The sequence below is a fragment of the Nothobranchius furzeri genome, chromosome 17, assembly GCF_043380555.1.
Source record: "Nothobranchius furzeri strain GRZ-AD chromosome 17, NfurGRZ-RIMD1, whole genome shotgun sequence".
NCBI lineage: Eukaryota > Metazoa > Chordata > Actinopteri > Cyprinodontiformes > Nothobranchiidae > Nothobranchius > Nothobranchius furzeri.
Genome location: NC_091757.1, coordinates 46,311,315 through 46,336,856, shown reverse-complemented (window position 1 = coordinate 46,336,856; position 25,542 = coordinate 46,311,315). Strand labels below are relative to the sequence as shown.

Sequence of the window (25,542 nt, the reverse complement as noted above, 5' to 3'; positions counted from 1 at the left end):
AAATCAGGGTAACAACAAGATAAAACCACAAAAGTACAAAAAACATTTCAGTGCAATGAGGTAGATGAGGTATTAGATGGGAAAACATGAGCAACAACACAGCACAAGGATGTAAAGACCCCTGGCGGGATCTGGATAGGGAGCCTATAAGTCTCCTCCCTTTCCGGTCACCTCATGGGTCCCCAGAAAAATGAATGTTGGTCAACGGGACTAAAAGAGCTATTTTCTAATCCGCTTTGCCTTACGCCCTGGATTGCACATACGTTGTACTGCAATTTAAAGAAAATTATTGATGGGTGTTTTCACAACACCAGTCACATACTTTGAGATTTATCACCTTGTAAAAGTTCATAGTTACCATGACTACACACCAGAAATCGGCATGTCGCATATGTGACGTCACCACATAATCTCCTCTCCCCAAACTAGCTGCTACTAGCTAAATGACCAGATTTATGGTGGTTCTTTCCTCCTGTGGGAAGTTTGCTGAACTTACAGCCATTTTCCCTCAGTTTTCTCCGTGTCTGGTTCGATGACGTCGCTTTCGTGAAGCGCATTTGTAGTTCTGAACTTATTTTCACACAAAACCTAAAATAGTGTTTCCCCCGTTAGAAAATAAGCAGGTTCTTGGTGTCAAAATGTGTCTTTAAAATTCACGGACATCATGTGTGAAATTCATGGCACAAAACTAACAGAATTAGAAAAGAGCATTTTTAGCCCCACTGACTTGCGTTCATTTTGTCGTTCTTCCAGGGGCCCATGGTCCGTAAATAGGTGGGCGTGACTCGGGCTCGCTATTATAAACAGAATGACAGTGAAACCTGACAAATTTGAATATGGTGCAATTTACCTCAGTAACTCAACATAAAGATAAAACTAATATATGAGATGGACTCATTCCATGCAAAGCCAGATATTTAAAGCCTTTAATTCTTGTAATTGTGATGATTATGGCTTACAGCCGATGAAAACCCCAAATTCAAAATCTCAGACAATTAAAATATTGCTCAAAGTGTCACACTTTAATCAGATAATGAATCCAAAACACCTGCAAAGGGTTCCTGAGTCTTTAGACGGTCTCTAGCTCAGTGGTCTAGTGGTAGAGTGTCTGCCCTGAGACTGGGAGATCAGGGTTCGATTCCTGGTCGGGTCATACCAAAGACTTTGAAAAAATGGGACCCAATGCCTCCCTGCTTGACACTCAGCATAAAGGGGTTGGATTGGGGGGTTAAACCACCAAATGGTTCCCAAGCGCGGCCATGTCTGCAGCTCACCGCTCCCCCAGGGGATGGGTCAAATGCGGAGAACAAATTTCGCACACACATCAGTGTGTGTGACAACTAATGGGACTTTAACTTTAACTAAGTTGAATTACTGAAATAAATGACGCTTTGAATTTATTCTAATTTTTTAAATTTCACCTGTAATTGACTGCACCAGCTTTTCAGACCTTAAATCATCAGTCCTCCATCCAGTTGCAAACACTTTAGTTCTGATTTTGTCCAACTGTCTTCTGTTTATGCCAAAGAATGTTGAAAACAGAACAAATAAGTGACCGGAGCATAAAAGTGTCATAAATATTCATAAATAGTCTCAGGCTTGTTTTCATCATATTTATTTCTATTATTAAACCATATTTTATCAGCATCATCTGTATTTTTGAGGAGATATTCAAGTGTTACATTTCCTTTTATTGCACACTAAGCTTAAAGAAAGCAGATCATGATCTTAGGCTATTCGGTGACATAGAGAGCACACATCTAATCGTTCAGATTGAAACATGATGCTCCGTGTGTTTGAATGGCCCATGGATTGTTGGGATGGCCATGTCCTGGTAGGATCTGAATCAGTTGTCTGTCCTGAAGAAGGCAGTTCAGCTGCTATTCCTGTTGGTTTAGTCAAAGCATGACTCTTTGGCCACACGTATTAAAAGCATGTAACGTTGAAGGGTTTGCTTGAGTGGTGGTTCTGTCAGCGTGCTGACGTGAGCCCGGCTAATCCGCCGGCTGCTCCAGCATGTCTGTGCGTGGCTCCGGGCTGGGCTCGTACAAAAGAGCAGACCTGAAAAGCTCCATAATGAGGCACAGGCTGGAAGAAAAGGCATGTCTCTTTCCATTTATGTGAGCGGAAAGAAAAGAGCAACATAAAAGAATAAAGGACAAGAAAAGAAAGATGAAAATAAGCCTCTCAAATCCAGGTTTTTGGCTTGGCTGTTGCTTTGAGTTTATCTTTTATGCCATGCATGTGTTTTATTATGGTAATGCAATGTTGGGTAAAAATAGTCTGAGATGGAAGAGCAACGGTTTTCTGTGGAGGGAGGGGAACCGGGGGCTACTAATGTCAGTGATAAAGCATGTAAAAGAATAATGAAATATAACCCTGATCCTGTCTTTTTGGGTTTGTCATAACTTTACATACTTCTGCTGGTAAATCAGAAATATTGGCTTTCTCATGTTCAGATTTCAATGAGTCAAATAGAATAACTTTACTGTAACACCAACAGTTTGTAACGTTTATCGTCATTAACATAGACTCAGAGGCACATTAAACACCTCAACATCACCTGATAAGTATCTGCAGACAGAAAATGGCCCAGTCAAAGATCAGACGGATTTATAGCGGCTCTCCACGGTTGAAACTTCAAAGCAGATTGTCAGTCTGAGTGCTGTGATGTTAATCTGACCCCTGACGAGCTGGACAGAATATCAGGAGCATCTCTGAGTAATGTAGTCCAGTGTAGGCAGATGAAACCCTGTAGTTAAAAAAAGCTGTGAGCAAACTTAAGATATAAGTTCTAAAATTAAAATCCCTTTATGATCTTAAAATGTGTCTGTTTAAATGTCCAGTAGTCGTTGTATAAATCATTTTAGTGGGCCAGTTACTTGATTTGCAGCTTGTTATATAGAGGAAGTGATGCAACTTGGGTGAAAATATGCTCTTGCGACTTTATTTTTTCAAAAGTATTGCTGAACATGTTTTAAAAAGACTTTTAAAAAACCTGTTTTTGCACCTTTTATGTATCTGCCCATTCTGTGTTTATTTAAAATGATGCACATTGTACCTTTTTCAGGTAGAAATGCAGAACAGGCTGACACGTTCTAAACAAAAAAAAAGATGCAATTTGATCAAATAAGCTGCAAAACTCCTATTTCAGATTCAGAATCAGATTCCTTTTGTTATCATGCACTGTGCAACAAGTGTACAGGAACAACATTTTGTTGCAGCAGCTCAACGCAGCTCAGGCGAACCAGTATAAAAAACAAAAATAAAAAGACAATTGAATAAATAGCTAAACGTGATACTTTAAAAATCTACTAGAGTGAACATAACAATAAATAAACAAAAAATAAACAAAAACTGAGTATCTAAAATGCTATCTGAAAATGTTTGCTTACTTTTATAAATAGATGCTGCATTCAACAAATAAATGTTAATAATAACTAAAAATAAAGTCCTAGTCTGATTCACATTTATTGAAGTGTGTCCAGCAACTTTAGGCATGCAAAAGTATTTTAAAACAGATTTATGTATAAAAGTGTGAGCTTCTGAACCCAGATGGAGAGTTGGGTAACAATAGATGTATTTAAGCAGAGGTTATGGCGAAAGGTGACTTTCATCCCACCTGCTGGCTCCACCTGCGTCTCCTCCAGAAATAACCTCTCTGCTGATGGAGTTTACATTGGTTCCCACTGGGTTTAAAAGTGGAAAGATGTATTATTATTGTTGTTATTTATTGTTATAATTATTGTTATCTTTGCAGTCATTCACATACTGTTTCATTTAATGCAATGAAAATCAGAGAAACAAAAAATATTTTGGTCCATTTAAGAAACACACAAAACTAGCAAAAAGGTAATATTGAAAGAAAAAGAAACATTTTAACACAGAGCTATTAAAAAAACATAAATGCTTACTTATAATACCTGGGAGTTATGTAGATTATAACTTTTATAATTTATAGCAGTAGATCCACGTCTCACAGGACCATTTTCCTCATGTGTTCATTCACACGACTCATGGTATTCCCAGAAGCTCCGTGTCATCCGTCACCTCGGGGAAGATCCTTTCTTGGTAGAACTCCACTTGATATTTTTTCCTCCTTAGGAGTTGAATAATTTAGTAGGGTCCATTTAGTTTAGCTACTGTGTCAGCCTTTCACAGAGAACCAATGAGTGAGTTTGGCATGTGACATTAAAAACTTGATTACTCAATGTTTTTTCTGCACTGGAGCATAATGGACAGGAAGGTAGATTATCCAGGGAAAAGCTGAAGCAGTGCAGGAATAAGACACACCAGACGGAGTAAGAGTTGTTTCAAGGAATATTCAGTTATTTGTCTAATTTGAATGAAGATGTTTGCTTTACTTCTTTGATGAATGAAGCAAACTTTGATCTTTTGTCCTCCCTTTGCTAGCGATAGTATTTTCGTTAATTGGTTCATTGATGATTTAAGGTTCAAGGATAAAAAGCTGCCAGAGGATGGCACCATAACAAAGACATTCATCAAACAGTTCAGTTAATGCTTTTATTGTTTGCTTTAATCTTTATTCTCAGATTGACGTGTTTAAAACCAGCCTTTTTAGGTGTTTCGGCCAACATGCAACAGAATCTGCTAGCAGTGTAACTTTGTAAGTGGCCTTCTCTGCAAAGTTTAGCACATTGTTTTTCTTATACATGAAACTGTGCAAAGTGCAGCCATTCGTAGTTTTATCCTGAGTTCTGCCAGCAGATATGAAAAACAAGCTGCTGAAATAACCACCGAAATACTATTTGAGGAGGGGAGGTTGCTGTTTAATGTGAGCCGTGGACAGAAATATTATTCCTTCATCCCTTTAACCTGAGGCGTAGCAGTTTGACTCCCCTCTGCATGTCTGCTCCCTGTCCTGGGTCGCTCATAAGCTGCAGAGCAAACGGCCTGTTAGACTTTTCAGCACCTTTCTCTCCCTCCTTCTTTGCCTCAGACCCCCCCCCCCACCACCACCCCACCATCATCTTCATCCTCCATCCCTTCACCCCCTTTCAGTCATCACAAGCTGTCTGCTGCTTAATCCAATTATTCTTTTAAGCTGCCATGCTCTGCAGCTCAACACAAACTCAACGGCTGATGGCGCTGTGCGTCACACCTGCCCCACCACACACACACACACACACACACACTCACACACACAAACGCATGCACACCTGCACGCACACGGGCGTGCAGGTGTGCATGCATGTGGAGTGTCATAAAAAAGGATTCTTGCATTTAAAATAAACATTTTTTTGGTTTCCAGTTAAAATTCTCATCAGCATGAACTTGTAACACCAGCTTTAAATTTTTGGGTAGAATAACATTTTATTACCCATAGTGCAATAGTGCACATTGGGAGTCACTAAAATTGTAAAATAAATAGACCTGGGTGTTGATGCTTACATCCTTGAACTTGTAGCTTTGTAACATCTCTTTCCCTTGTCATGCTCCGTGGCCTCCGGACGTCTCCCTCAGCCAACAGCTGAAGTGCTAAACGGCCTCTGGCATGACAGCTCGCATCTTAAAACCACAATTTGTATTCTAAAATTGCTTGCGTATAGTAAAGGTGCCGTAGCAGCCGTGACAGGGTAATTAATCCCTGGATTCTGCAATTTCACCCTTTTGCAAATCTTGACAAGTATTTCTGTTGCAAAGGGGCAGCAAGCATCACAAAAGGAGCTGTGTTGGGTTGTTTTTGGTGCTGACACAACAACAGCGGAGAGTAACAGATGGGGCTTGTGTGTGTGCGAGTGTGTGGCTGCATGTGTGTTTCAGGGTGACCCGGACTCCAGTTGGCTGCAGTTTGGTCCAAATCTGAGCAGAGGGAGTGTGAGCGGACGCTGACGTTGGTCTGTCTGGAGAGAGAGGAGACTGTTACGATGTGTTGAGTTTCGGTTGCTAGAGATCATAGTGGTTTTTCAGCAAAAGGAAAAAAATGACATATTGCCTACAGCATATCACAAAATCTGAATATTGGTGTTAAATAAATAACTCAGTGGTACGGGTTTCTATAGAAAAATCCTACATAATTCCTGAAAAGGGGAAACCTCCAGACTTTACTGATCAGACTCAGCTGTTATAACTTATGTTGGGATCAGATTAGAGACGTTTAGATTCTTATTCTGATTGTTTTTTTAATCTTTACCATCCTTTTTTTTCTTGTGTTGATGAAGGATTCCAACTTCGACAGAAAAGTATTCAAAGAAAAACAAGCCGAAGCTATTGGGAGGAGATCCTGATGGCTCTCCATTGTGTAACGGGCCTTGTTTCTTGTGTACTTGGTGGATTTCTTAATTCACTTTTAGACCTTTTGTCCAGTTTCACAACATCCTGCATCATCTTTAGCTGTGAGTCGTTGACATATTCTGAGGAAACTGGGGTTTCTCTGTACTAAAACAAAGCCGGCTGAAAAATGGCGGCACAAACATGGACTCTTGGCATCTTTTCCGTTTTGTGTTGTGATGTAGGGTATGCTTGTACATATTTTAATGTGGTGCACATGTGTGGTTGTACAATGCGGTTTGACTTTGAGGTAAGTTCACCACATTATTGTCCAGATGCCTTAGTGTCCTGTAAGACATCTCAACTCCCTTTAGTGTGTGCGTGACAGTATTCCACATTGACACAGCTGATCCATCTGCAATCTACCTCCATCATCGTCCTGAGTTTTGCGCTCATGCCTCTCATCCTAACCTGAGCTGTTTCCCACTGGGATGGTTTTAGACTCAAGTTGGGGTGGGACCGGGTGGACTGGGGTGGTTCCTCTTCCTCCTCCTGCTGTTTTCTCTGTATTTCTCAGTAATGTTTCCTCTCCGATTCTCTTTCTTGTCTCTTCCCCTGTCCCCTGTCCACTCTGCTGCTGTCCTCTCCTCTCTGTGTCCATCGCTGCTGCTCACTGCTGAGATTAACTGGGCTCTGTCTTTATGTCGTATGTCCCTTTAGGCCCACGCCGTGCACCGCTGGCTAATCGATCAGGACAGTAGTGTGAGCTCTGAGATGCCGGATGGCCAAGGAGTATGGCACTATGATGATGAAGTAAATACCCACAACACGTATCTCTGGCTTTTCCTGTTTCTTTATATATCTATATGTACTTTTATATACAATGAGTATTGTGATCTGTCACCCAAAGTTTGTGTCACTGTTGTTGTGTCATCCTTGTTATCTTTTGTTTTTGTTGTGTTTTGCTTCTGGTTTTGTGGTTCTGGTTCTTTTAACTTTCTAGTGTTGCTGTTGTGCTGTGAGCTGACTCAGTCAGGTGTCGTGGGATCAAGCCGGACTTTTTTTTTTCTTCCTGTCCTCGCTTGACGTGTCGTACTAACTTGCAGATTTTAAATTTTCGTTAATTTTTTTATATATTTCTTTGGTTTTGTTTAGCGTTCTTTCTTTCCATTACACATAATTACACATAAGTCTGTTACTGTAATTATATATATTACTATGGTTGTCATTGTCTTTAGTTTCTCTCAAATAAAGTAGCATATTACAAGGAAAGAGTCCACGGGCAAAATATAGAATAGATTTGCTGGTGAAGGTTCTCGTCATCCAGGTCATGGTAATCCATAAAAGGGGTTTCAATAAAAGCAATGGGACCTCTTTGGCTTCTTGAAAAAGTTTAGCTTCTCATCTGAGGAGCTTTGCCAGTTCTGACTGGGATATGTGAGGGTCAAGCTTATAAACTGTAGCTGTCTATTGTGGCTTAACAAGCAAAAACTACTTATGAATACCCCTCCCCCTTCCCCACGAGGAGTCATTGAAGTCGTTAGCCCCTATTACATGGGGTTGGTTGTTTTAGTTACGTGCAGGAGGGTGAGACCTACACTGAAATTGTTTCTGTATTTGGTTTACAGCTGAATTTTAGGTGCTGTAAAGGTGAAACCTGAGGCTTCGTCCTCTGAAAGGTCTAGATTAAACACACACAATAGGAGCTAACGAATGGGCATTCGTTGGTAGTTTCTGCTCGTTAGGCAACAATAGACTGCTACAGCCTACAAACTTGACCCTCCCATATTTCCAGTCAGAACCAACGAAGCTCCTCAGAACCAAAGAAGTCCAGTTGTCTTCTTTCTAACCTCTTTGATAGAGTAGATTCTAACATATTTTATAGACTCGACATATGTTGAGAGTTTTTCTAACTATAAAAAGGATTTCACACCACAGTTTCCTGTAGCTCTAACAGACAATCCAAGTATTTTTCCTGTGGGTTCTTCTGGATCAAACAATATGCTTGTGTCATTCTGTGTTTGTGTTTAGCTTTAAATCACAGTTTATGTGTGGTTGCTGTAAGCAGAGTGATGTAGAAGTGTGTGTATGTGTGTGTGTTTGGAGGACCAGTCCTATTGTTACTATCAGTGAGTTTGTGTGCATGCATTGTTTCCCTCCTTGCATGGCTTGAGTCTGTTTATTAGCATGACCTGCCTGTCTGTGTTGTGTTGGTGGATTAGTGACGGCCCTCTTGAGGGTTGTAGATGTCCTGCCTGCCTTTGCCTTTCATGTCTGTGTTGTGTATTGTGCCTGTGAGTGTGTGTTTTGTCTTGTTTGTCTGTGGAAACAGTCTGGGATAGGTTCACCGAAGGTTTTATTGCACCAGATGATCTTGAATCTGTTCTCATTTGTTGGAAAAGAGATCATCTAAAGTGCAATTAGGCTGGAGGGAACTTGTTCCAGACGACTCTCGCCTCTGACGATTTCCCTCTCAGATTCCTTGCTCCCTTCTTGGTCTCATGCCAGAAGTCCCAGACCTTTATCTCCTGATCTCCATATTGCTCCTGATCATTTCGGAGCGTCATTGGATCCAAGTTAGGACTGACAAAGTAAACGTTGGGCATCTTTTGAAAGCACACAGAACAACAACCAAACATACAGCATAACAATATGGAGTCTTTCCCTTGGTGATGCTCTTGAATGCATTTGCACTGAGAACTTTTCTTTGTAATCTGAATTCCTTTTGACTTTCTGTGTGAGTGCGAGAAATCTAATTTTACTTGTTGATTTTCAGAACTACAGATAGATATAATTCTTTCATCAGTAGTAGTCAAATATAACTGAAACTTTAGTTCAAGAAAAATATCCTTTTATCTTTTATCAAACACTCACAAGTCAAGTGTCAAAATGATGTTGCTTAAAGTGTTTGTAATTTATTTAGGAACATTTTAAAGTGACCAAGAGACCAACGAATGTCATGTTTGTGTCCAGAGTGAAACACGGGCCTGAAGAGTGAGTCACATCCTGGGGTTTGGTCAGAAACTCTTTTTATGACAGTTAAACACAATTTAAAACAGTTTACTGTAATATTTGACCCACATGTTGGATCTCCATTTGATACTTGTAACATGACAGAAACCAGTATTTTAACAGGAAACTAAGGGGAAAAAATGTGCTGTTTTGTTATGATAGCTAAGATGGATTTCAGCTTGAAAACTGCATTTGCAGCAGATCTTCAGTCGAGATTCACTAAACCAAGCTGAATCTTGAAAAATCAAATTGCATGGGTCTCCTGTGTTAAATAGTCTTACCAAGGATTTCTGATCAAGTGTTTTATAGGAACTCTGGATGGTAAAGATAGTAAAACTGTCAACGGGAAGTTATTGTGCTTTCGGTTCTGCTCACAGCTCTGAAACTCTGTTTTCTTCACGTTACTTGTGTCAAAAGTAGTTTCTAAGGACACAAGATTGTCCTATTCATTAAGCTTGTTGCACCCTTTGATCCACATTAAGACCGTACGACTCTATGCCCCCTTCAGACAGGCCATGAAAAACGGAAATGTTCGGGACTCTGTCCTTAAGACCTTTGTGTCTGAATACAAACATCCGGATAACCTTTTCCGTAACTAAACCGGACGAAGCCCCTAGTAACAGGACCGGACTTGTCACGGACAGGGTGGCTGCTTCAGTCTGGTGAGGTCAAGTTCCGGACGGGGGGGGGGGGCGACCGGGGGATGCTGTGCACACCTAGATAGCTCGCTCCTGTAGCATGCGGCGAACCATCATGGCAGCTCGCCTCCTATGGTACCGTCTGCTAGACGCACCATTGACCATTAACCATTGAGCTTCATCATCCAGGTCTCTTATGCGTCTTCATGTGTGCAGAATTATGCTTAACATAAGTCCCATCAGTGAGAGGAAGTCTGTCTTTTCGTCGGCCATGTTTGACTGAATAGCTTTGTTTGGGTAAATGACGCATGTACGCCCGCCACACCATGTTTACGCAATATACGGGTACAGCCTTGCCACCCTCTCCCCCTCAGACATCTGGAACTTTTCCCTGCTGTGTGAAGGCAGCTGGAAGGACAAGTTCAGGTACAAAAGTGGTGTGTCTGAAAGCACAGTTCTGGTTAAAAACCAGACTGAATTGTCCACACACATATTCCAGAATGTCAATCTGAAAAGGGCTTTAGTGTTCGGATTAGGTTTTAGAGAAGTTTGGGTGTAAAACACAGAAACAGGAAGTTACAACAACTTGTACTGTTCAGGGACAACTTGATTAACACAGCATGACATCAAAACTCCTTCAAACTCCCCAAATCCCAACTCAGTCATGAACAAACTAAAGTAACACAATCCAAACTACACAAAGCATCTCCTGCTAATGTTTCCACATGAAACCCTGAGGAAACACCTGAACCCCTTCATCCTTTGTCCTGACATGTCAGAGCTGTGATGTTGACACATAACAAACATATAAGAACCTTGTTTGGTTTTTCTATAAATAAACCTAAATGTTCATTTTTTCCAGATCAACATCACAAAGCTATGTCACACAGATTGACCAGGCTGCAGTTTGATGAAATAAAACTTTCTCCAAGCCTCTTATTGGTCACACAAATCATGATCCTTTCTCTGAGCACCGATGCGATTTACACAAAAATATAACGCTTCATCAACCCCCACCCGCCCCTTCCTGTGTCTCAGATTTGTGAGGTGTCAGAGGTCCGTGTAAAGGCCTCGGCCCCCCTTTGGCCACCATCAATAGTCAGTGGATCTGGAGAATATCCTTTATCATCCCACAGCTCTAATTACCCCTCAGTGAGTCCTTAGAGACAGCTGCTTCGGGAGCCAAGCCCCATTCGTCACAGTACGGCTGAACAGTGGACTTGGTTTGGAAAAAAAAGCAAACTGTCACACTCTGCTCCGTCACACAAATTCTCCCCGTCTCAGCTTCTCTCTTCCAGCTGCTCCCCAGCCAACTGTAGGTGCAGACTACATTATGAAGCCCATTCAAACCCCGCCACCAGCAGTTGGCTGTAATTTGTTTTGGCCAGGGGGGGCAAAGTGCAATTTACATGTGAAAAGCTGCGACATATTCCAATATTGTGATTCATTTTTGTTTAAAGGTCACCGAAATCAGCATCAGAAAATTCAGATTAAAGGTTTACCGCTGCTGTTCGAGAGCAGAATTCATGTAATTCTGCCTGAACTTGAGTGTGAAGACACGAGAGCAGGGTTCTCCTCAAGATGCAATCACTAATGTTTCAGGGCTTTTAGCAACAGCGATGCCTCAGGGGACCGATTTGACCTACAAAAATACTTCCAATAAACTCAGTCAGAGTAAATAAGATACACTGGTTGAAGAAGTACTCAACTAAAAGTTCAGATAAAGAGGTGAAAAATTCATGGATATAAAAGTGGAAGTAGCCAGTTTTTGACTTGAGTGAAGTTACTGAAGTTTGCATTTCAAATGTACTTTAAAAGTGGAAGAGGTAAAGTATTAACTAATGTTTGAATATGCGTTCGTGAGTAGAAATGTGCTGACGGACCGGGGCAGGGGCAAAACTCACAGTACTTTTCTTTTTGAAACATTTTAGAAAATATAATGGATTAAAAGTAAAAAGTAGTCCCAAAAATAACTCAAAGGTGCGAGACACTGAACAACCATTTTTTAATGATTATTCCTGATTATAATCGGTCACTCTTAGTTTTTTTATGCAGCTGAACAGCAAAATAGTCTCCAACACCAATCTGCTCTATTAACGTCAGTCAGAAAATAGATGGACAAACTCTAGGATTGGAAAAGCCTGACAGATCTACGTCACACAGTCACTTAACATTCTTAGGCTCGCCCATCTTGACTCACGACAGGGAAGCCTGTTGTTTGTTTAGCGTCTAGGAGACAGCAGAGAACATCTAGGATAGTAGAAGCTAACCATTAGCAACTTCACCACACAGCAAAAACTCCTCCAGGCTTGTGTTATTTATGGAGATAAAACACCAGAATCAGAAGGATAGCAAGTTGCAGGTCAGTAGGGTGTACAGAACCCAACTCGCCAAATGTGGGACAGGGACTACAGAATGTGGGACGTGAAATTCCAATGCAATGAGATGAATTAAAAAAAGTTTTTAAACTATTCTGCCTTTTAGCTCTAACATCACTGTTGAACATACATACAATTATTATTATTATTATTATTATTATTATTATTATTATTATTATCGTACATTCTCCATGTACTGTATATTATTTTCAACTTGAACACGCAAACAGCAAAAGCTTAACTATTTCACAGTTTCTCTCAAGTTACCTCAGCCTAACACAGGAGGTGTTTCTCAAGCACAAGACATGGCCTTGCCAGGCCAGGCGTCTTGCTTACCAGGACACTGTCCTTCCTTGGTCAAAGAAAACGGTTAAATAGAACAGCCTTACATCACGTGACCACGGCGGTAAGGTCACCTCACGTGACACGTGAGCTAACGTTATATTTTATATGTACAAGTTTCGATATGAATATATAACAAGCCTTTTACTTTTTAACTTGGGTATATATTGGTTAAATTAAATATGTAAGCCAGTTACTACCTGCTAGCCACCAAAGCTGCAAATACTAAGCAGCTAACAACCATAGATAAGTGCTTTGGATATCAAAAAACATTTCAGATATCAGCCCGATAACTACAATTAGTTGATTTGCATTTAAACTTGAAATTGGCCTCGAAGGAGCTGCCGGCTTCTGATCTGCCATCCTTTTGAAAATACTGTGGTGTATTCTGGGAAATTTTTGACCAAGGCCAAGGCACTTCCTGTGTTTCCTTGCTCAGCTAGATGGCTAACAAATGAAGAACAGACGCCTCGGTAGAACAGTAACATTAGAACACGGCTTGGAAGTTCCTGATGATGTATCTCCTAGGCAACTGGGGCGGGACCAAGACATCAAGGCAAGGTTCCTTGGCATCGAGAAACACCACGGCTAGTTGGCTCTTCCAAAGTGGCTCCAAACAACTTCATTTTAATAATATATATTCTAATACAATAATTATCTCAGCATTTCTTTTTGGGACCCGTCTAAGCACAGAGAAACCTGCTTTTGACCAACATTTTCTTGTGACTCTGATTTTCTGCTCCGTTTCATTGCAGACTCCTCCCTGTGACATGAAAAAAATGACTCTGGGAAACAACAAAGACTCTGTCAGAGTCTCCCTGAACACTTTTAACCCACTAGTCTTTTTTCTAACAGCGTTTTCACCACCGCGCTCATTTGTCCTCTGTGCTCGGTGACGCTTCTGTTTTGGTGTTTTGGGTGTGCGCTCAGGACCTGCCTTAAAGTCCCACCTCTTGGTTGATTGACAGCAATAGGCAGCTTTCTATACTCCGTTTATGCAAGATTGAAACTCGAAATGGGAAACTGTCAGTAATACGGGACATGAGTTTCAGTTTGCAAGATGTGAGAAAAGTAATGAAAATGTGGGATTGTCCCACACAAACGGGACATCTGGTCACCCTACAAGTCAGTGGTAGAGTCGTGTTGCTGTCATCCAATCCGATGCAAGATGTCCAAATATCAGGAAATAACACTCCAAAACCTGCCATCTCAAGCTCAGCTGTGATGTGGCTCACTTCCAGTCCTGGGAAATGGTGCACCAGTAAATTTGTTTCTCCCCAAGTACAGATAACAAGACATTCATTCCTACTAGAGACCACTGCAAATGTACTGATTAAAAATCTTTCCCACACCTTTAAGTCAAACACAGATAAAGAATATTGTTCTGAGGTCCTGCCCCATGTGGAGGAGTTTAAGTATCTCAGGGTCGTGTTCAAGAGTGAGGGAAAGATGGAGCGTGAGATCGATAGGTGGATTGGTGATGCATCTGCAGCGATGCAGGAGTTGTAATGATCTGTCATGGTGAAGAGAGAGCTGAGCCGGAAAGCAAAGCTCTCCATTTACCGGTCGATCTGCGTTCCTACCCTCACCTACGGTCACGAGCTTTGGGTAGTGACCGAAAGAACAAGATCATGGATACAAGCGGCCGAAATGAGTTTTATCCACGGATGGCCGGGCTCTCCTTTAGCCCTCCCACTGTCTTTATGGGTGACCCCGCAAGGAAAGTTGACCATTGAGCAGGATTGATGGTTTATCCCTTGAAGTCCACGTGGCAGGGGTGAGGTGGTGCTCACTCCTCGCGGGGTCACACCCATTAGGACAGTGGGAGGGTTAAAGATGGGGTGAGAAGCTCGGTCATCCAGGAGGGGCTCGGAGTAGACCCGCTGCTCCTACACATTGAGAGGAGCCAGTTGAGGTGGCTCGGGCATCTAGTTAAAAGTCCTCCTGGTTTGAGCTTTTTCCGGGCACTTCCAACCAGGAGAAGACCCAAAGGAAGACCCAGGACACGCTGGAGGGACTATGTCTCTTGGCTGGCCAGGGAACGCCTTGGGATTCCCCCAGAGGAGCTGGCCCAAAATGGCTGGGGAGAGGGAAGTCTGGGCCTCCTTGCTTTGCCCTATGACCTGACCCCAGAACAGCAGCTGAAAATGGATGGATGGATGTACTGAAGTACAGTAATGAAGTACTTTAAGTTTGTTACATTCTATCACTGATAAAACACCCCCTAAATGCAGATCAAGCTGCATAATCACGAATCAAACATTTATGGAAATTATTTAATCAACAAAATTGCTCAATTTTAGAAATAATTAAGTGTTAGACCGCAGCATTTAAGGCATGTGAATATTGTACGCTATAGATCTTTGTACCAGACACAGGAACCTTAAGTGAATGTTTTTGAGCATAAACACTAAAATATTAACATTTAATTTTGAAAAGATTAATTTAGCCATTAATTAGTAAATTTTAATAACATGTTCTAAAAAAGGCAATGAAAAGCCTTTTTTGATTGGTGGGAAAAAAATCTAAACCTGTAAATGTATGTATTTATAAAATTTCGCACATCTGTTAGTTCATTTGGACTCAAACTTGTTCCTTTAATAATAATACAAAACTTTAATTTGTAGGCCTTTTGACACCGTTTTCATGATTGTTTTTGACTGAATGAATGCTAACTTTGCAAAGTAAAACAGTAAAAGCAAAACTATCAATGTGCATGCATGCATGCATGTGCACGTGTGAAGAATGCACAGGGTGCATGTTAAAGGTGGGAGTATACTCCAAAAGAAAGAGCCGGTTGAAATGATGAATAATCGGGTAGATGCAGCAGGTGAGATGGTATTAGGTCCTGGTGCAGCCACATCAGCAACATGAATAAACCCGCCATGAACCAACCAACCAATCAGATCCCCTCAGATGAAACTCTTATTCAGCACAAACCTGAACAGGAAATGAAGATCTCTTTCAGTTTTCTGTGGCATTTTATTGTTTGAAAATTATAAAGTAAGTCACTCTTTTTGGGGTAAAAAATCTCTTTTAGGTCTGCTTCGTTTGTGGCGCTGCTGCTGCTAACGTACAGCGAAGGATAAACTCTTCATGCAACTGGCGTCCTTACTCTGAGAGGCGCTATACAAGTGCGGGTCATTTATCATAACTCACTTCTGCTCTGATTTAACGTTAGAATACGATATGATCACATTTTCATTTAAAGGAAAATCTGTCATATTTAATGTGACAAATACAGATAGTCGTTTTAAAAGAAGGAACAGGATGTTTATAAAATAAGTTACATTATAAGAAATGTTTTTATTAACATTATTTACAGTAAAATTATAATTTTAGGCTTTGGTTTGACCTCAGACGCTCAGATTTGTCTTGTCTAGTCCCCCAACAGTTGAAATGTTTTCCCCTCCCCACTTCCTTCCCCAGCCTCTCCTTCTGTCCCACTGCGGTGGAACAGACTTGTTCAGTTCGAGTATCCTGCTGCCTGATCCGTATGCTTGCACATGAAAAGTTGCTGAGAGCTGCTGTTGAATGTGAGTGTGTTCTGCACCTGCATGCACTGCACTGTGGGTGAATGTGTGTGTCACTGAGTTGATGCATTTCTGAGTGTGTGTGTGTGTGTGTGTGTGTGTGTGTGTGTGTGTGTGTGTGTATTATTTACTAATGTGGAGGCAGCAGTAGAGTCCAGCCAGGAGAATGAAGGCACCTTTAAATTGTTTTATTTGGATCCCCAATTGAAGAGAGAGTTTGTCTTAATAGTTTATATTTGTGCATCGATCTCTGAAATGAAAGGCGGCTACAATGAAGTGGAAAACAACATGGCAGAAACATCAAATATGTATTTAGGAGTTGTGAGGGGATGAAGGCTGACTCAGCAAAGCTGAGCGGATGAAGATGCCACCACACTTTTAACAAGTCTGTGGAATAAAAGAAGACATCTGTTGCAAATCCACTGAAGAACAAAGTCAGTGAAGCTCCAGGAATCTTTTGTTACTTCATTTGAACGCGTGGCTTCTCCCATTTCCCCTGTTTTGAGTCATTCCGTCTCTCTTTCCCCTCTTCTTCTCTTTTTGGCCAGTTTTCTTTCATCTTTACTGCCATCAGAAGTCAGGTTGGTGCTGCTGCAGTGGAGCGAGACAAAATACATTTAGGAAACGGTGACGTCCCTGCAAAAATGGCAATGACTCACGGCGGGCAGAGCTCAGACAGATTTATAACACACGGCCTCTGAGAGCGATGCATTTCAGAGCAGCTTTCAGCCTTTTACAGTGATCACATGAATGCGTTCACTCTGTTGTCTCTAAAATCAAAGATCATTTCAATTTTTTAACATACAATCTTTATCACAGCTTTTTATTCAAGTTCTTAAAGCGTTAATTAAAATATCCTTTATTTTTTTAATTAAAAAGCCAGATGTTTTAAAATGAATTTAACATTAGCAATAATCTACCAGTTTAGGCACGATATGTGTAAACTCCTATTTCTGCCTGGACGGAAATCTGATTAGCAGTTCAGCTCCAGTTAAAACTAATGTGGGACTTTCTATTTTTTAATGAAGAAATAAATCAGCCTCCGTCCATTAACACGTTTTTTTAACAGGTAAAATGTAAAATTTCCAGAATCCACATTTGACCCTAAAGCGGCAGCTCTCATATAAAATAACCAGTTTCATATCCAGGAAACATGAGTGAGGGAATTAAGGCAGGTTTTAGTTCATAATTAATGAGGGAAATGACTCGGGTTGGCTGATGATATACAAAGAAAGCAAAAAAGGATTATAAGCATCACTGTTTTTCTACTGTAGCCATTTCCCCTGCAGAAGTCATGTAGGATAACTTTACTTTTGCCCTCTTTTACATAATCCGGAGCCTGTGTTCTCAGAGAAGGCGAAAGTACTTTTATTTACAAGAAAAGGAAACATCAAGAGGCGTGAAGATGGATTCCTGCGCCGACTCATCTTCACTCTGAATTTTCACCAATCAAATTCTCCATTTGGGAAGATTAGCGGGACTCTGACTCACTGCTGCTGTCATCCTCCGTTACCTTCATCGCCTCTGCTCTTTGACTTGCTCTAATGCCCTTTTTCTGTCTTTTGCAGGTAAGATGGACTGTTTCACACTGAGCCATCTTTAGAAACGGCTATATTTGTGATATTAAGCTCATGCGAGTACTCTGGCATGTGACTTGGAATCTCATTGCAGAATGAGCTTCTGCTCCTGGGCAGTGAAACTGCTCCTCTGGAAGTTCAGGAGCTTGATGGTAACTTTAAGGATGAGAAGCAAATGTGTGTGTGTGTGTGTGTGTGTGTGTGTGTGCAAAGGTGAGGATTGTAGCAGAGCTGCAGTGACAAGGGGCATTTGGTACGATTTCTCTTAAGACCGTTAGCCAGCTTTATCTCAAAAAGCACAGGAAAAGAAATGTTTGCACTTTTGACCCTGAATGTTTTTCTTTATTTATATAAGTGTGAATCAGCATAAACGTTTATGTAAAGCCGTAAATGTGAAGGGGAAGGTTTGTTTAAAAAGTGTTTTTGCAGATTTTCTTTCTGAAGCATCGGGTCAGCAGGTCAAACCACCACAAGCAGCGTCGGGCTTTTATTCTGCTAACAAGAGGAAGTTGACTCAGGGGGCAGAGGGCACAGCTGCTACAAAACACACTTGTGACCAACCCTCAATAATGGCCCAAAACTTAATAAATTCATGTGTTTTAGGAAAATTAACATTTCAATAAACTGTGTATTGATCTTTAGTCTAAACACTTGTAAGGTTAAGACTAAGTTCAACCAACAGTTTAGTTGTACATTATTCAGATGTTTTTATCATAAATTATTCAGAATCCCTTCGTGACTTTTCATAACTTTTAAAATACCTTTTTTTCATCATTTCCTTTTTTATTCCCCTCTAAGCCTGCTTCCAGTGGAAAAATATTCAGGAAAAACGTGTCAAACATTTTAATGCAATATACTTTTATTAATTACAAATAGATTCTAACATTTTCTTTGACATATATTTATTACCACCAACAGAACATAAATGATCCATTTCAGTTTATAATTGAGGTTGAAAAAACTTTGAGAACACAAATGTTTTACTTTCAGAAAGCCAAACAAATAATTTTGTTATAGTTTAACTGAAATCTGTTAGAATGGTTTTGTATAATCATTAAATCAAGCAGCACTGAAACTGAAACTGCGTCTTCAGTAAAAGTCTGTTAAGTGATACTGGTGTCAGACCGGACTCCAGTCAGCTTTGTGAAAGATCTCCACTCACAACCCCCAAAATAAAATGCAAACATTTTATCTGAAGATTACCCAAAGTCATCTATTTTAGTTTATTTCAGCAAATATGGCAGCCACGGGAGGGTTGATGAAAAGCAAGGGAAACATCTCAGACTTCTGGATGATGCTGAAGGCTTTTGGAGAAATCTAATGAGGATTGTCAGGATCAAATGTGAAACTATTTAGAAGATGTGTGTGTTGTTACATCTAGTGAGGAAGTAAAACCTCATTTCAGAAAACACACATTAAGTGTCAAGCATGGTGGTGGAAGTGTGATGGTCTGGCACTGCTTTGCGTGTTCAGGACCTGGACCACTCACTGTAACTGATGTAATTAGATTTTTCAAACAGGCTGTGAAACCCTTCGATGTGGCTTAACTGGAGTATTTCTGTAAGGAAGAGTGGGATGAACTTCCTTCACAGTGACGTGAGACTTGTTTGCAGTTACCAGACCAATGCTGGATTTCAATTGTTGCCATGAATGGTGTTAAAATCAATAATCAGGTTCAGTTACTTCTTTACTGGTTGGATTGGATTGCCTCTCTTCTCTTAAGTAATGAAAACTGCATCAGCTCAGGTTTGTTTGCAGATTTAGAAGATTTGTGTGACAAAAACAAAAGAAGTCTGCCAACAGACAAATCCTTTTTCACTACACTGTAGATTTAAAGCAGGTTGTGGTTGCGTTTGTTCCACAACCATGTCCCCAAAATGACTAACACAGATTAACCTGAAGTCAATCTCAGAAGGTGTTTCTTTTTTCATCCACATCTTGAAAAACTAGTCAGAACTTTTACATTTTGATTCTACTTTGCTGATGAGAGCAGTTCTTCTTCTCAGGTTTGCTCAGAGTACTTCTGTGTCAGAGCTTCACCCTCTTTTCTTTAGGACCACAGGATCATTTGTCATCTCTTCCTGTCCACAGTCTCCTGCTTCACTGTTGTTTTCGCCCAGGTCACGGTCCAGTGCCACTCAGCGGTGTGCCCCCTTCTTCCCCTTTCCCTCCAGCATTTATCTCTCTGCGTGGTTTTGGCAGCGATGTGCTTTTCCCAGCATTTAGCCAGGAGAGGGCGAGAGGAGGGGAGAGAGAGAGAGAGAGAAAAGGGGCCTTTTCAAGTGAGGAATGACGGACACTTTATTAAAGGAGGCAGGGCCTTTTGAGAAGCCCACCGCTCCCTGCCCCGCCACCCCCTTCTTACCCCATGTGTCTGGCCCCATTGTGACTGGGCAGTGGCAGACCCCCCCTCCCATCACACACCACCATACCAGGCGCTTTTGTCACTGTAAGTCACCTCAGAGCCGCTGCGTAAAAACACACCCATTCGACACAGTAACACTTCACCGTTCTGATTCTGCATAGTCCGCGGAAAAAAAACGGGATTGTCTGGGCTGTCAGAAGACATACAGGAGACACGGAGATGGGCGTGACGCACTGGGAAGAAAGGAGCGAAGGGATGAAACTGGGAGGGTAATGTGAAAAGTTTAGAAAGGACGAACAGCAGAAAGGCATCTGGATGTTGGAATGAGAACAGACAAAGTCCAGGGAGATGTGGAAAAATAAACAAGTGAGAGAAATGAAGAAGTAAATAAATAAATGAATCGGGGGAAGCTGTCGGGAGATGACGGGGGGACAGAGGGGTCCCCGTTTTCTTGTAGCTGTGTGTGAAATGTGTGTCTTTAGATACAAGCAGCATTCCTCCAGAGATAAAACCCCCGGGCCCCTGTCCACCAAGCCCCCACCCTCTACAGTGCCTCCACCCACCATGCTTACTCAACTGTGTGTGTGTGTGTGTGGGTCTGTGTTTACGGTGGATGGGGGTCTGTGAGCCCTGAGCCAGAGCACTTGCAGGGGGGCAACAGGAAGGACATCTGAGTGTTTGAGAGAAACAGAAAACTTAAGAAAGAGAGCGTGGAGGGCTGACAGGCATGCCAGTCAAGACCATCACTTTTGGAGTGAGTACCACCCTGCTGCCATCTTGCCTTCCTCCTGTCCCAGTCCCTCTCTGGACTTCCCTTCCTGTCTCTCACTGTCTACTTCCATTACTTCTCTCTGGGACTTTCTGCAACTTTTCCTAATTGCTCTCTAATTTTGGCTGATTTATAAAATTCTTACGTTTTCTCTGATGTAATTTCACTTTGAACTGTGTTTTTACATTTTTTCAGCAGCGATTGGCTTGGGTTGACATTCAAATACATTTTTGGGCTATTTACGTTTCTCTCTGATGCATAAATATTAATCTGTTGGAGCAAACTATTTGATTTAAGCTCATTTTATTCTGCACACTCTTCTGCTTGTTTGCCCTCTGGTTGCTAAATACCATTTGTGTTTGCCGTTCGTCCACAGTAGCTGCTCTGGACATCTTTTCATTTTCATTCATGAATTTAAATTTAAATTCTCTGTTACTGAAATGATTTGGGTTCAGGTCATATGTGTTAAAAACCTTTACAGTAACCCCAGACGTCTGGGTGTATCATCATTGGTGTCCTTGTGTTTATCGCTGTCTGTTGATCTTGTTTGTTGCTTTGTTTCTGTCAATGTTTGACGATCAGATTGTGTGATGTCAACCAGGATTAGCTGTTGTAAGTAAATTAGGGGTCAGTAAACTGATTAGTTGGTCACTGAATGAAAGGCTTTCTGTTTGGAAGACGATAGACTGCCTAATTTACTGACTTCACCCCGAAGAAAGCTACTCAGGAGATGCTCACGAGGCCCTGGAGCTCGTTTGTGTCTGTCAGGGCTCAGGTTTGGTCAAACTGGATGTGTTTGGAAATGTTTTGTTTGCAGCTTTTTCAGTCTTTGAAGCATCCACAGGTGCTTCACAAAAGGTCATGAAAGGTGTAGAAAAGTCTTGAATCTTTTATTTTCTTGCAAGGGGTGTAGAAAGTATAGCAAAAAACAAAATACAGCATGAAAATACATTAGTATTTATGTTTTAATCGTTTTTTAAAGGGTAAATAGCTCAGTGATGCAACATATGAAATGAGTTGCAGGATTCTTGCACAAATGTATTAAAAATGTAATACTTTAGCTTGAAATTAATTTTTGGTTGTATTGAGAAAGATTTGAAACACTTAGTTGAGGTAACAAATGCACTTTTTTATTTCTTTTGATTTCATTTCCTCCAACCTGCTTAAACACTGTGGGTCGCCTTATATAAAAAGTACATAAATAAGTTCAGCATCAACTTCATAAACAGAAGGGATTCTTATGATTACCTTACAAATAACTAATTTTCTTTGTGATAAAACCTCACAAAGTTGATTTAAATAAGGAATTTAATTCAATTAGTTCAATACCTTAATTATTTGTTTTTCGTTCATTTTTTTAGACTCACAATATTTGCTTTTTTGTACATAACTTTAAAAATATAAAAAATGTAATTTTGCATAAAAATACTCATACTTTTATTATACCTTACTTTGCATATCAAAGCACACTTTTACAGGAACCGCGCCCTGTGGCTCCATGTTAAGCATTGTTAAAGCTACAGCCTTGAAAACTATGTTTGCATCATTTTGGACCTTATCGTAACATATTTTACAAAATTCACATATTTCATCTCTCTAAAAAACCATCAACCCTACAGAGTTTACAGTGAAGTTTAAAAAATAAGTAATAAAATAATCATAAAGACATGTGCTGTTTGGACTTAAGCCCCCCCCCCCCATTAGCAACAAGCCTGCTGGTTTCTGCACCTGCTTTCCCAGAGGACATAATGAAGCATCATTCATATTGCATCTCAGTTATTGCATTTGCTAAAGTTTGAATGTTTTAGTTTTATTACATTAGCCCTAAGTTTTTTTTTTATATGAGCTCAGCACTAAACCTGCAACAAATGATGTTTTCTCTCCGGCAAAAAACAAACTACAGTTGTGAATCTGTGCATGTTGTTTACCGTATCTCCATCCTACTCTTGCAGATCCCAGACCCTGTCTTCACCCGCTTTGTAATTCACTAAAGATCCCAAGAACCGTGACAATAATACCCATGACAATCTCATCTCCAAGCGCAGAGGCTGCAGCGGGGTTAGTTCTAAAGAGGCGATCGGTGAGCAGGAACAAACGGGGGCGGGGGGGTCCCTGGGAGTGTGAGAAAGTAAATAATAAAAGTGGGACAGTTTACTTTAACACATACGAGGAGTGGAGACGGACAAACGGTCAATAGGTGTTGAGCGGAAGGTTGTAATAGCTTCAGCCTTATGCCCTTTTCACTGACTTCCTGTAAATGTGACACTGGTCACAGTCTGGAAACTCAACATCTTCAAGGAGCTGCAAGGACAGAACAAGAAAAAAACACTTAATTTCTATCTTCTTGCTGTATTTTCTCTAATCATTCACTGTTTGCGCCTGGTGCTCAGTCTGCAAGTGTGTGTGTGTGTGTGTGTGTGTTATTGGAGGAAATATGTTTAAAATTAGATTTTTTAAATGATGATTCACATAAAAATGACAAAATATTTTGGGATTTCTTACATTCGGTAAAGAGAGAAGAGATTGAGGTCAAATTTGTAGGAAAAACACTTTACATGAGAGTTCCTGGTGTAACATTAAGAGTAAAAGACTATAAAGAAGAAAATGGGTTGTAGATGTTTTTATAAAAGTGAATTTTCTCTCCACGTTTCCTCATTTTTGTTGAAGCTTGGGTTGAATGTGAAGCTGGTATTGGCTTTACTCCTACATATATTATCAGTAAGCTTTTAAATCTGGTGTGGAACAATAATTTATGAATTTATTATTTTAAACAGCAGAATAAAGAGTTTCCTAACAAGGTTGTACATTTTCACTCAGATAACATCATTTTGACCTCCTGTTTCCCACCCCCACACATGAATAGACAAACTTATTCAGCATTTTCACTAAAACGCACATTTGTAATGATTATCGTCTTAAAAAACCCAGATTCTTCTGTTCCAGCTGTTTGTTTTAGACCCTCTGGGACACTGATTTGTTTGCACATATACATGCACACACAAATGTGCATGCTTTTGAACGCTGCGGTCCGGTGTCAGGTGGTGATGTCATCCTGTCTGTTGCTGCACCAGCTGAGGAGACAAAGCAGGGACAAACACGTGCAAGAAGCAGGGGGTAGAGTTAAAAAAAACAACACAACAGGAAAGAGAAACGATAATAAGCAGGGAATCTAAAAGAGGAAGGCTGTTCTGTGATAGATGATGAGACGGAATTCATTTTACTTGATAATTTTCTGCTTTATTATGAGAAGCTGTTCCTGTGAAGTCAGCGGCATGCACGTTGCTCGACACTCTGCTTTGATACTGCCAACGTTAACCAAGAAGCTTCTGTGCAGGCTATTGTCTGCTTCTTTTGCTCCAAACAGTGTGATTAATGTGCCCACTTGGTTCTGCTCAGCCCAGCAGCCCGAGGCTTGTCCATGCTCTGTGGGAATAATGGGGGGGGGGGGTCCATTCATCTAAACCAGCAAAATGTAGCAGAGGAGTTACCTCATAACATCCTTAGACTCCTCCATCCGAGTCTGCTGCATGTGCACTCTACCTGTTAGTGTCTCATCCAGCGGACGGGTGTGGTCCTCCAGCATCCTTATCTCGGCTCAACACACACACACGTCTTGACGTAAGCTTGTAATCATGCTGGCAAGAAGGCACACATGTGAAAATGCAAAAGTGAATGCGTGGAAATTTTTTGCATGAATATAAAAATCTTCTGGAGGGATTTTAGTTTCAGGCTGCAGAGATCAGCCTTGGAGAGGCCAGAACCAGAAGCACTTTGGTACGATCCAGAGGAAACTAATCATCTTAGGCTTTGTAGGGTGGAGAAAGTGTCATGGCATACTGCAAAAGTGAAAATGCTGATGCATACAAAATCAGTTTATAAGTTGTGTCTTCTCAAGAATAGTTGAGCATTGGTGTGTGTGTGTGTGGGGGGGGGGGGATGACTTGCAGCTCTCTAAGGCAGTAGGCTATTATCTTCAAAGTCTTTGAAGGAGTTGTGATGGAAAGAGCCTGAATGATAAGAAGGGACATGGTTTACATCAAAAGTTTTTTTAAATGAATTTTTATTTATAAAAACTGGTTTAATTGCTATTACTTGTGTGCGTGTGAGTATGGTGACTTCTTAACTGCAGTCTGACATTGGATGCTGCCTTCTGTCTGAAATAAGAATAGATTATAGATTTGTCACAACGGCTGAAAGCTCCTTAAAGTCTCCCTCTTCCTGCCAACAGAACTCTTTTTGTTAATTTTCCGAGCTGCGCTCAGCTCTGTGCCACGCTGAGGGTGTGTCGTGTCATGTGTTGCTATGCTTCTGCTTCAGGCATGCGGATCTTTTCTCTATTTACTCAAACCCTCTCCCTCTCTGTCAAAGAGGACCAGCAACCCTGTCACAACAACAGTCAACAAAACATAAAGCTCTGTCTTCTGGTGTTTCTTTTGCTTCCACAACACAATGTGAGAGGTTTGACCGGAGGTGTGCAAACATGCACTGAAAGGTTTATTTATTTATTTTTCTGTTTTGACCGTCCTGTCAAGAAGTTCTGTGAGACAGAGAGGGAGCGAAGTGAAAACAGCAAGAGAAGAGATTATGCAAATGTAAAGGTGCAGATTTAGCTGCAGTTGAGTTCCTGCCTGTGGTTTTCCTTCGATCCTGCTTTCCCCCTCTCCTTTTTTACTCTCCCCCTCTTCCCATCTCCCTCG

The 25,542-nt window shown here is 40.9% G+C and overlaps 1 protein-coding gene across 1 annotated transcript in view; it reads left to right on the top strand.

The window, feature by feature from the left end:
* Positions 1-25,542, top strand: part of ank1a (ankyrin 1, erythrocytic a) — a 101,860-nt gene that overhangs the window by 32,159 nt on the left and 44,159 nt on the right. The window contains exon 2 of the mRNA XM_015972996.3: positions 6,952-7,044. Within this exon, the coding sequence (XP_015828482.3) occupies positions 6,952-7,044 (93 nt within the window). The remainder of the gene's footprint in view (positions 1-6,951; positions 7,045-25,542) is intronic.